Raw genomic sequence first — 11,997 nt, forward strand, 5'->3', positions numbered from 1 at the left:
CAGACGGCAGTTGGGCACTGAAAGTCCTTCCATTTCTAGCATGGTCCTGCAGGCAGTCCTGACAGAAGGTGTGCTGACATGGCAGCACCTTGGGCCTGGTGAACACATCCAAGCAGATGCTGCACGACAGGTCTTCAAGGATTTCTGCCCCAAACTTAGCGGAGCTGCCGCCATGATTTTATTGATTCTGCTTATGATGTGGCTGCCCCACCTCAGGTCAAAGTCTAACAATGTACCAGGTCATGACCAGTAGTGTTGTTTGGACCATCTTGAAAAATTTTAAGACTAAATATGAAATTCGGTGTAATTCACTCTACTGAGAAATTGAAACTAAAATATTTATTTTGCATCCTACAAAGAAAAAATAAAGGAACCACCACTACTATCAGTATACTATCGTATGTAGTATATATGGTAGAAGTTAATCATTGACACTGTGAGCACAGTCAAGTAGGTAAAATGTTTAATATTTGAGTGCTAGTATAAAGGTTAAAAATGCATTGTATAATGTTAAACGTCTGACTGGACTTATTTTCTGTCTTCTGGCTTCTTATACTTAGTTATAGAAGTATTTAGCCTTAAGAACTTATTATTACGTCATCCTGAGACTGGAGGAATGCAATTTTCATCCTCAAAAAGTACATACCCCCATATGTCCCCATTCTGGCACTACTATTGAGAGTCTCAACAGTCGAAAATACAGACTTATTTAAACATTGTGGCATTTTCCAGATTCAATAGTACAACAGTTGTAAGACATAATTATATAGTAACTGTGTTGTTCACAGAATCAGTCATCACTAGCTGTCCCCTTGGTGCCATGCCATAACTGATGGTGTTTTATCAGATCAGCTACTTCACTGAAGCTTCTATTGCATTTCCCATGATCACAATAGTGCAGTCTCTCTCTATCATGAGTCCTCATGATATGTCCCTTCAGATGCGACAATGTTGTGAACTGCTCGTTGCACTCGTCACAGTGGTACGGTTTCTCGCCTGTGTGAGTCCGCATGTGATCCTTCAGATTTGCCAGCTGAGTGAACTGTTTCCCACACTCTCCGCACCCGTAGGGTCTCTCCCCGGTGTGAGTTAGCACGTGCCTGGCCAGATTAGCAGACTGAGCGAAACTTTTGCTGCAATGCTTACACTGGTGCGGTTTCTCTCCTGTGTGATTCTTTATGTGTCTCTTGAGAATTTTCAGCGTGGTGAAGTGTTTGCCGCATTCCTCACATCTGAACGGTTTTCCTCCATTGTGGACTAGTATAATGTGCTCCCTCAGCTGACCTGGTCGACCAAACTGCATACTACACTTTCCACATTGGTGTAGTTTCTGCCTAGTGCTGTTTCCAGTTTGTGGTTTGATTTGACGTAACTCGCTGTTAGACTCCTTGGGTGATTTTTCACCAGAGCTAGGCTGCATCTGTATTGTCATGTTGCCGACGTACCGTTGGGTGTTGTAGATGTTACCTCCTTGCAGTTTGTCCACATTCTCAATTGAGTACTGGTTGCAGAGTTCAGCTCTTCTTTCCAAGATAAGTGAACCACTGTGAAAAAGAAAGAAGTCACATTAAGTGTTTTTAGAGTGAATATTTTGTCAAACATACTAGTATCTTGGCTTTGAATCACGGGAAGTACATGTGATCTAGATGTATTCAGAATGGTCAAACACCTTATGCATTATGAAAGACGTAGTATATAATTACTAGTAAATGATAAAAATACAGAAATAATACTGTACATACCCAGATGTAACACTCCAAACCAAAGGACTGCACGACATCGTTCCCTCAACAGCAACACCGATCCTAGAGCCTTAGGAAATGACAGAATCTGAATAGTCAAGTCTTTTTAAACTAAATGGTGGTTGGCTAGTGATAATACTGGTTTGGTAGGTACATGTATTTACTTGATTACAAAACAAAGAACAATGTTGATGCACTAATTTGCATTTGGAGAGATTAGACTACTTTTGTTCTTACTGGTTTTACCAGCTGCACAGCCTGAAATTGATGATAAATGCCTGTAATTGGTATGTAAATGAGGTGAAGACAAATTTTATACAGACCATAGGAGACAAAAGACAAGGCAAAGCTAAGACAAGGTTCATGCTAATGAGTCAGTTAGCTCCTGTTGTTTGAGTAAGAGCTAAATGTTGTCTGTTACATTTTGTACATTACAGGAAGGCACCACACCGTTGATACTTGCAGCAGCCAACAATCACTATGGGTGTGTGAGGGAGCTACTGGACCAAGGGGCATCACCACATATCAGGAGACATGTATGGTCTAAGTTTTTAAAATATGAAGATTCTTATCTTGTAGCACAATTTTTAAGGCATTGTTTGGACAAGACAATACACATGTACATCTTACCTTTGCACATATACCTGCTATAAATTGTGGGCCCATGTCACATGCAGCTTACCAAACTCCTTCATTTGTACATGTTGCACCAGTTTGACTTTGAGTAAATGAATATCTGACTTGGCCTTTTTACTTACATTTGTATTTTCATATTTCTCCTGTCGCAACCTGAAATGACTTTTTTCATGTTGCATGCAGATGTCTACATAGAAATGACAATGGATCAGGATTATTATTTTTTTCATTTCATTGTTCTTGTTTTGCTTGTTTTCTCAGACAGGAACATGTGCACTGTTCTTTGCTGCACAGGGAGGATTCCTGGACATTGTGAAGCTACTACTGGACAAGGGTGCTCCTGTGGAACATCCCCCAGTAATGTAGGTGTTAGCCAGTTTAAATGAACAGGTAGATATGGATACTACTGCTCATGGACATGATGTTATCAATTATCAGTATATTTCAGTATATCATATGAATGCACAGAGTAGAATTACCAAGAATATAATGTTCCATAGGTATTCTGTCAGACAGCAAGAAATTTTAATAGCCTCAGTACCTGTCTGCACTGTCCTTGGTGCAAGGTGTAGTTACTCTGTCCTTGGTGCTGAAAACCATTCACATTTGTATTGGTGTTGTATTATTTTGATTTACACTGTAGAGTAAAAAAAGAGTGCACTAAAGAGTGTCAAAAAAACCTTATTTGTTTAAACCCTTGTCCTGCGGGGCCCATATTTTTCCACATACAGCACCACCCATATAGCGCCCTGTATATGTAGGATTTGGGGGTATTTCTTGTGCAAAACCTCACACCGCAGCAAAACACAACGGATGCTGAAGTAACTATGCCAGAAAAGTCCTGTGACCTGATTAAGACATCAAATTATTTGAAAACATATTGTGTAAAAGATATCAGCAGGAAAAGGGTTTTCAGATATGTATTACTGCATGTGGCTCTTGCAATTTCAATTTCCTAAACTTATATCTGCCATCTCCCATGCAGGACGGAGGGACTCCACTGTTTGTAGCCTGTCAGTGCAACCATCTGGCTGTGGTGAGGGAGCTGTTGGGGAGGGGGGCCAACATACATGCCACCATGGCCGTAAGTAACATCAACATTATACATACATTTCAGAAGTGTTTACATTTCATTCACTTAAAAGCTGACATTGGGCTAGGGTTCTTGCCAGAAGGGATCAGGTATAGAAGGCCAACTTTGTGTGGCACAAACTGGGCATGGATTGCAAAAGACAAGACCACAGTACTAGTTCTGTCATCCTTTAACCTGTAAGGTTCTTTTATCACAGGATGGAGCCACTCCCTTGTTTATTGCAGCCCAGAATGGACACTGCAAGCTCCTCAGATTCCTCCTCTCTAAAGGTGCCAACGAGAATCAGATAAGAAAAGTATGTTGTATCTCTCTTTCTGCCAAATTTGCAATGATATACCTGAATTCCTATAGAACAAACTTGAACTTAAATGATAGACCCATTTTCGAGAGTCTGGTGTCTAGAGTACATCTGATGAATTTTTTTTTCAGGACAGGGCCACCCCCCTGTGGATTGCCTCCCAAATGGGCCATGCTGATATTGTGAAGGAGTTGTTGGATGCAGGTGCACAGGTCGATGCTGCCAGGGAGGTTAGTAATCTTCATCTTCTCTCATACAAGAAGCAATAATATCAGCTTTTAGCAACCTATCCATAATGTAATTTACCAACTCAGATGAAATTTCATGCTAGCAAAACATGTTGATTTATATATGACATGTATGTCGTGTATACAGGATGGAGCTACTCCACTGTTTAAAGCAGCACATAAAGGACATGTGGAGGTTGTTAGGAGCCTGGTCAACCATGGGGCCACCTTTGAACTTTTAAATGTGAGTAGCCAAGTACACAGTCAACAGTGTAAAACACTACTTCTCTGTTGTTATATGACATTGTAGATTTCTTTTGTGTAGTCATCATTCATCCATCTCGGTCAAGACTGTCTTCACTATTAAGTCATGAGCTAACCAGGGATACATGTGCCTTTCTATATATATACTAGGTACATGTTCAAAATGTAGGACTGGTGTACTAGTTTCTACCACCATTACTGAGGAACAACTATCAAATAGCATGTAAATAACCAGATGACAGTAGCTCTGTGCTATGTTTAAAAACATCAATCAAACTATTATTATGATTTTTCTTCAGAATGGGGAAAGTGCCTTACATGCTGCAGCATTATTTGGGCACCTGAAAGTTGTCAAGGACTTGGTAGCTGCAGGAGCAAATGTCAACCTAAAAAATAAGGTAACAATGTTTAGTATTACTTGTTTTTGTATTTGTATTTCCACAATACTGTTTAACTTAATTTACTTTCACTCTCAATTTTGTGGGAAAGAAATTTTTTGCAGTTTTTAGATTCACAGTTTAAACAGCTCTGTAGTTTGAAATACAAGTCATGATTTTGGAGTGGAGAGGTCACCGCAAAAACCAATGCAAATAAAACCACTGTGGATGCTTCAAGATTTACAGTCTGCTTGCTTTGAATTTGACCTTAAATTTATTTGTCTTTCATTTCTGCAGGAAGGACAGACCCCGGCCGAGTTGGCAAGGGATGCTGGGTATGATGTCATAGCAGAGTTTTTATTGAAGGCTAGACCATCTTACCAAACAACAGTATGAGGCAGTGTATTGTAACATTTGTATGTAGTGACATACATCATCACAAGGTATTGTGCCACATATGTACACTGATTGGAAAGTCATTGGAAAGGTCACAAGATATACAGTATCATGTACAATCGAGAGAAATGTTGCTTATTTTGTGATGAAACGAATCTTGAAAGATGATACAGAAATTAATGTAATTGTATTAAAGCTAGTTAGGATATTAGAAAGAAAATCCAAAGGTTTATTGTAGAGTGGTGGTTGGTTCTTCATACTGGCATCCAGTGTCATGAGTTTTGATACTTTGTTTAAGGAACTTGATGCCAGCCAGAGACTTATTTTTTACCTTAGATAGGGGAAATGCAGTCTCCATTTGTTACCTCCATGAAATGTGTCATGGAGGTTATATTTTCAGTTGCGTTTATCTGTCCGTCTGTCCGTCTGTCCTTCTGTCCGTCTGTTGGTCAACAAGATAACTCAAGAACGCCTGGATGGATTGGTTTCATACTTGGTGTGTTGGTAGGGTGTGACGAAAACTGGAAATGATTAGATTTTGGTCCCCCTAGTGGGCTTCCCTTGGTACTGCAGCGCAACTTCCGGTTTTGATATCTCGCGATCTGGACATGCTAGGGTCATGAAATTTGGATGATAGGTAGCTCTCGTGCTTGGGAAGAAGTCACATGAGTTTGGGCCCCCTAGCGGCTTGTTCTGGAACTGCAGGGCACTTTCTGGCTAAATGTTTAAAAGCCAATAAGTCCAGACAGGAACAACATATTTTCATTATTTTTGGTGTGTAGGTGGCTTAGAGGGAGATGTACATAATTAAATGCAAATTATGCAAATGAGGACTTAATTGGCATAATTAATGAGGAAATTCTATAATTACAGTGTTTTACATTATACTACTTACATACATGTAATGTATGTAACCTATGGCAGGTGGAACTTCAACAGATACTAATTATGCAAATGATGACCTAATTTGCATAATTAATGCGAAAAGTCCAGACAGGAACAACATATTTTCGTTATTTTTGGTGTGTAGGTAGCCGAGAGAGAGATGAACATAATTAAATGCAAATTATGCAAATGAGGACTTAATTGGCATAATTAATGAGGAAATTCTATAATTACAGTGTTTTACATTATACTACTTACATACATGTAATGTATGTAACCTATGGCAGGTGGAACTTCAACAGATACTAATTATGCAAATGATGACCTAATTTGAATAATTAATGCGAAACTTCTATGATTTCGTAATGGTGAATGATGAGAAGGTCATACTTGGGACATCTGTAAGTTAATCAAAAGTTAACATACATCACGATGCATATATCATGTTAATGCAGAGGTCATTTGCACAATTAAAGAAGAAATTTACATTTACATATCAAGATCATATTTCATGGAGGTATGAGGTCTCGGAATTCTAGTTATATATAGTTTTGATTTTTGAAATAAGCCACTATTATACAGATGTCTGTCCTCCCATGCTAGAACATTACAAACCGAGGATAGACACATACATGTATGTACATTATAGTAGTTATGGACATCATTTAGTCATTGACAATGCCAACTTTGCACTTTGTCTACTGCATAAAACTATCTACTAGACACATTTTTGTCTGCGCATGCTTTGCAAATTCCAGCATACAGGTATTTCAATTCTGAATGTGGCATTGCATAATAGCATAAACATAGTTATGGACATCAGTTAGTCATTGACAATGCCAACTTTGCACTTTGTCTACTGGATAAAACTATCTACTAGACACATTTTTGTCTGTGCATGCTTTGCAAATTCCAGCATACAGGTATTTCAATTCTGAATGTGGCATTGCATTAGTATAAATGTATGCAATCTAAGCCAACTCAGGACATCCTTAGAAACAATAATTAGTTACACAAAAGAATGATGTATGACACATCGATTTTGAATTGTAGGTGAATACTTGTTGCCTAAACTTTGAATACATCTTTGTTGCTGTGTTGCTTATGTAATTGTAAATGTAACAGTAGCTTTTGTACTTTAAGTATTCCCTACAGCACGTGACCTCTGCGGAGGACAAGAAGATCAACTGACCTGTGTGTGAGATGGAGTATGGAGGAATAGTTACTAGAGTAGCAGTGATGTGTTTTGCAGTATGATGTGTTCTGTATGACGTGTCTGTCATGTACATATTTCCACTGGTCACCCAAATTACATCAGACCATCTGAGTTTTGATTGGCTGATTTTTGCCAAAAAGCTTGGAACACCCACATATCACAGGGCACATAATTTTGTAATATTGCATTCATTGAAGACAAATCATTTGAATATTTACATATATTATTTATGCATACTTATAAAATTACTAGAACCAGACAATCCAGATGATGTGTAGTGCATCAACTAGAGGACAATTTGACTGTCACCTGTGAAGGGTGCTGTGACAATCTGAGTCATTACTTGTAATAGACTAAGTTTATTATTTAATTCTATTTTTTTTATATTATTAAATGTTGTGAGATACAAATATTCATGGCATAATAAAATTGATATTCAACCTGGAGTTGTTATTTTATTTCAAACAACTGTGACGCAGAGAAGAGTATGTGTGAGGCATCTTATATAAGTTCTGGTCACATTTGTCATACGATTGCAAACTGAGCTCATTCTTAGAATAGCTGTCATAGTGGATGTATCCTGCAAAATGAAGCTATCTTGTAATGGAAAATGCTCACAGTTGGTTCTGTAACAGACTGCTTAAAAATTCTGTGGCCTTAAAATTACACAGTGGCCTGTGAGAATGTGACCATGCTGTTACGCACAAAAAATATATGAATTTTGTATTGGATCATTAATAGTAAGATCTTTATCAATGGATAGCCTCATTCAGACAAAAAAAGGAAAAATAAATCACCAACACAAAATATCTGGTACCTAATGTTACCAAGAACATGTAATTATGAAATCCCCAATTATACAAATACCAGCCACTCATACAGTAGCATTCTCTTTGAAAAAGCAAGAACCTGACAGGATGGAAAGAAAACAAACACTAAGTGTTGATAATTGCAGTGAAGAGCACTTCATTTCACTTTATTTGACATTTGTAATGGGAGTAACAATTTCAGATATACATGTACAATCTTCTTTATAGATAACATGCAGGGTATAATTTGGATAGAATTGTAAATCATTATGCACCCTCTTTACCAAAATAAAGGTCCAATATCATACGGGATAAAAATTGTAGTATAGTGTAAATCACTTGTAGATGAAAACTATGCTGACCTTCAGGACAATCACATGAAAGACTTTTCCTGAAATATAGCATTAACTTTGGTCAGAGACATTGTTTTTCTTTCTACCAAGCAAATCTTATTGACTAAGTCAAAATTAAGTATAAAATAATATCAAATTCTCACAAACAATCAACAATAATTCATTGAAATCCTCTTTAATTAATTGATTGGTTGTTCTTTTTGTTTGAGAACAGCTCTAAGCCAACTATAACTTCACTCTTTTCTAGTATACAGCTTATAAAATTATACATCTGCCAAACATGTCAGTATCTCACATTATATCAAGACCTACTCTTTTTCCACGACCCAACGTTACTTGATATAGAGAATATTAACTTATTAAAAACATGAAATGGAATGATTAATACCCACTCAGCTTGTTTCAATTCTTTCACAGAGGAAAGCACTCCATGATGCAGGTGTCATTGGAGACTTTGGTATTATGTGTAAAACAAACTCAAATGATAAATGTTCACCCTTGTTAGGCAAAAACACAATAAAGTCTACAGTTAGTAAAATATATTTTACAATTTTGAATGACAGTCATGCCTTGCCTTCCACTGTGTTTTCCCCAACCTGTGTCAAAACATGTTCATAAAAGTACCTGGTATTAAGAGTAGCACATAAAGCTTGTTCTGACTGAGGCAAACCCTGCACACGAAATGTAGTTATTGAGATTTTCTTCTAATTCTACAGCTGCATTACAATCCGTCAGTTGAGGATGAATTTAAGACCACAAGGCCTGCATGGTGACATCACATGTCACTTGTCCATAAGCCACAGTTTAACTACACAGGATTACAGCCCTTACATCAGCATTGATTTCTGCTTAGATATAATTACATTTTATAGAGTTCCTCTTTGACTTATGTACAAAGGTAAGCCCCTGTATGTGTGGATGTTCCTTTGACATCAGAGTTCTGTGTAAGAAGTGGTTTACAGGTCTGGAATGGAATGGTCCATCATCTTCTTGACCAAGCTGTCTGCCATGCTGCGAAGGTGAGGAGGGGACATCAGATTAGTATCAAAATTAATCAAGTGGAAGTTCATTTCACAACAATTGTATTAGATGAGACTACTGGCTAATAGTAATACATTGAGTTGTTACAATCTAGTAGTACATGTAAATTATACAATGTTGATAGAAGGCACAATGTACAGTCACTGTGTAAGGCAAAGCACTGACAAGATGCAATAAGGACTTGTATGTATACTGTACAATTACATAAAAATGATATTCTTATGTTGTTTGAAATTTTTTTGCATGGAGGACACATGGCATAAAAATGTAAAAAAATTACTTTGCCCAGACTAGTTCAAAACTACTTGTCTTTTTTTCATTTGAGAAAAGGTTACCGAGTCTTATTTTAAAAAAAGCATAAAAACTGTAATATTTGAAGAAGTGGACTTACTTCTTGACAATGTGGTTGTACACATAGGTGGGCATGATGGTGATGGTAATAGTCTGTCCCCCTGCTGCAATGATCTCAGCAATCTCCTTGTCCTGTAAAACAAGAAAACAAAATGACAATATGTTACTTCAGGTCACAGCAAGACACAAATTCATGGTCCTTCATATAGATCTTGTCCCATTCGCTGTGTGACTTTTTGATGCTGTCAACTTACTCTCTCTGGACAGACACACAAACCAACAGCTACATGTAAGCCAGTGACCTGAAATAATACTTAGGTACCAGTTAGTGATCAACAAGTAAAGAACAACAAACTTTACCTTCAGTCCGACAACGTTCTGCCCGTTGACCTCGATCAGCTGGTGCTCAATGAGAACACCGTTCCGTGCGGCGGACGTGTCCTTCGCGATGGCTGTGATCTTGCCATTCTTGAAGACAAAGCCGATGTGGTTGGAGCTGTCCTTCTGCATGGTGATTGTCCTCTCAAATGGCCTGCATACAGGAAAAACAATAAACTTTAATCAGTGCATTGCAAGTCCATGAAACATCCACTTTTGGAGACACTTGAATATCTTCCATAGAATATGCTTGGTAAAAAATTACTGAACATGCATGTCAGCTGTACTAGAAAAAGAAAACTCACCTGTCCCTGACAGCAAAGACGATCCTGTCTGGTGGGCACTTCTTCAGGTACTTCATTGTCTTGTCCATGTCCCAGCCAGCTACCACCTCCTCGTTAATCTGCAGGATCTGGTCGCCAAAACGAAGGCCTGCCAACGCTGCTGGGGAGTCCTTGTGCACAAAGGCCACAAACACACCCTGGAAAATACATGACAAGTTTAGTCAGATTCAAATCCTCCCATGTAGACTGCTTTTTAGAGCAAGATCCCAGACAGATTCTGAGACCTTCACATTCACCCTTTTTCCTCCATCTGACCTTTTGACCTCCACTCATTCTTTCAATCTTTCCCCCACCCTACTGTGCTGTCAACCTACTGTCAGACAAACATACACAAACACACACTTCAGCCACCCAAATCATTTAATACTATCGTGTGTTCCATTTCTGAAACTCATAGCCGAGACTGCATTTTAAGTGTTTTTACCTACCTTATTGACGTGCCTGACTCTGAGTCCGATCTTGCCACTAGCGTCCTTACAGCACACCAGCTGCCTGACTCCCTGTTTGATCTCAGCACGCTGGATTCCCACGCTGTTCCCAGAGATTGGGGCTGTCACCACGGTACCCGCGGGACGAGGAACAACGGCCTGCTACATGGGGGCAGGAAAAGGCTTTTATGTGGTGGTCAGCAACAAGTGAATGATAAGTGTTGGGAGAAGGGGTTTACCTATAACTATAAGAATATTATGTTAAACTTACCGAAGGTGGTGGCTCCAGAACCTGTGGCATATTGGCTCTCACCTCCTCTGGGGTCAGACTCAGTCCCATGTAGTCATCCAGGGATGGGTACAGGCTGACTGCAAGGACAAATACTCTTGTCAGGAATATATTTGTACCTGTTTTAGCTCATGAGCTATAAAACACACATTCACAGTTGCAGTCACTACTATTCTTACTTACTTAGTACTTTACTTTGGTAAATGTATGATTGGTATTTACATGTTTGCATAACATGACGATAAAGAACCTACAAATGCATAAGACATGGAAACAAAACTCACATTGAGCAACTGGCATTGCTCCAGATGCCTGTGTAGGGTAGGCCTGTGGCTGTGTAGGGTAGGCCTGTGGCTGTGTAGGGTAGGCCTGTGTAGGGGCCTGGATAGCAGCAGCCTGTTGTGTGGCCTGGTACTGCTGTGCCTGAAGGGAGAAGGGTATGTACATATAAAATTCCATGCCAAAATCGCACGACGACCTATGGCGAATGTGACAGTCCATACTTCTGTTCTCAAATTATCAGAACATCACACCATAACACAACAACCGTATGTGCCTTCCAGTTCTTCAGCATACAATCACAATTGCAACAGTGACAATATTTCTATGTCATTGCCTTCGACGAGAAGGCTATGAAATCGGTTTCGGCCTGTTTTGTAGATTATGCACGGTAAAGTTTGAAGGCATGGTCCGAGGTTCACGATTTTTGGCAGGCAGGTTGATTTGGGGGTGGCCATTGTCAAGGCTAAAAATGGGCTTCGTGGGGGGTTCCTAAGTCACTGTAATTGACCTTGGTTTTTGGTGTTTTTTCCTTGTCATCAAGATATCTCGAGTATCCTTAAATGGATGTTCATGATTTTTAGTGGGCAA

At 38.9% G+C, this 11,997-nt stretch overlaps 3 protein-coding genes across 3 annotated transcripts in view; 1 reads left to right on the forward strand and 2 right to left on the reverse strand.

Moving 5' to 3' along the window:
• Nucleotides 1-5,391, forward strand: part of LOC109469737 (ankyrin repeat domain-containing protein 29-like) — a 10,069-nt gene extending 4,678 nt beyond the window's left edge. Inside the window, exons 2-9 of the mRNA XM_019768326.1 lie at nucleotides 2,180-2,278; nucleotides 2,640-2,735; nucleotides 3,364-3,462; nucleotides 3,668-3,766; nucleotides 3,901-3,999; nucleotides 4,145-4,240; nucleotides 4,560-4,658; nucleotides 4,935-5,391. Of these exons, the coding sequence (XP_019623885.1) occupies nucleotides 2,180-2,278; nucleotides 2,640-2,735; nucleotides 3,364-3,462; nucleotides 3,668-3,766; nucleotides 3,901-3,999; nucleotides 4,145-4,240; nucleotides 4,560-4,658; nucleotides 4,935-5,033 (786 nt within the window). The 3' untranslated portion in view covers nucleotides 5,034-5,391. The remainder of the gene's footprint in view (nucleotides 1-2,179; nucleotides 2,279-2,639; nucleotides 2,736-3,363; nucleotides 3,463-3,667; nucleotides 3,767-3,900; nucleotides 4,000-4,144; nucleotides 4,241-4,559; nucleotides 4,659-4,934) is intronic.
• LOC109469718 (zinc finger protein 239-like) lies at nucleotides 447-1,867 on the reverse strand. Its single transcript, XM_019768300.1, has 2 exons — nucleotides 1,743-1,867; nucleotides 447-1,544 (listed from the first exon to the last, which is right to left on the reverse strand). Exons 1-2 carry the CDS (start codon nucleotides 1,778-1,780, stop codon nucleotides 791-793), a joined length of 792 nt encoding a protein of 263 aa, XP_019623859.1. The 5' UTR covers nucleotides 1,781-1,867; the 3' UTR covers nucleotides 447-790.
• Nucleotides 5,392-8,076: 2,685 nt separating the features above from the next.
• LOC109469711 (syntenin-1-like) lies at nucleotides 8,077-11,777 on the reverse strand. Its single transcript, XM_019768287.1, has 7 exons — nucleotides 11,412-11,777; nucleotides 11,110-11,207; nucleotides 10,839-11,000; nucleotides 10,372-10,547; nucleotides 10,049-10,220; nucleotides 9,729-9,820; nucleotides 8,077-9,307 (listed from the first exon to the last, which is right to left on the reverse strand). The coding sequence occupies exons 1-7, from the start codon at nucleotides 11,626-11,628 to the stop codon at nucleotides 9,253-9,255; spliced, it is 972 nt and encodes a 323-aa protein (XP_019623846.1). The 5' UTR covers nucleotides 11,629-11,777; the 3' UTR covers nucleotides 8,077-9,252.
• Nucleotides 11,778-11,997: the final 220 nt, after the last annotated feature.

Source organism: Branchiostoma belcheri, unplaced genomic scaffold (genome assembly GCF_001625305.1).
Source record: "Branchiostoma belcheri isolate BF01 breed outbred unplaced genomic scaffold, Haploidv18h27 scaffold21, whole genome shotgun sequence".
Taxonomy (NCBI): Eukaryota; Metazoa; Chordata; class Leptocardii; order Amphioxiformes; family Branchiostomatidae; genus Branchiostoma; species Branchiostoma belcheri.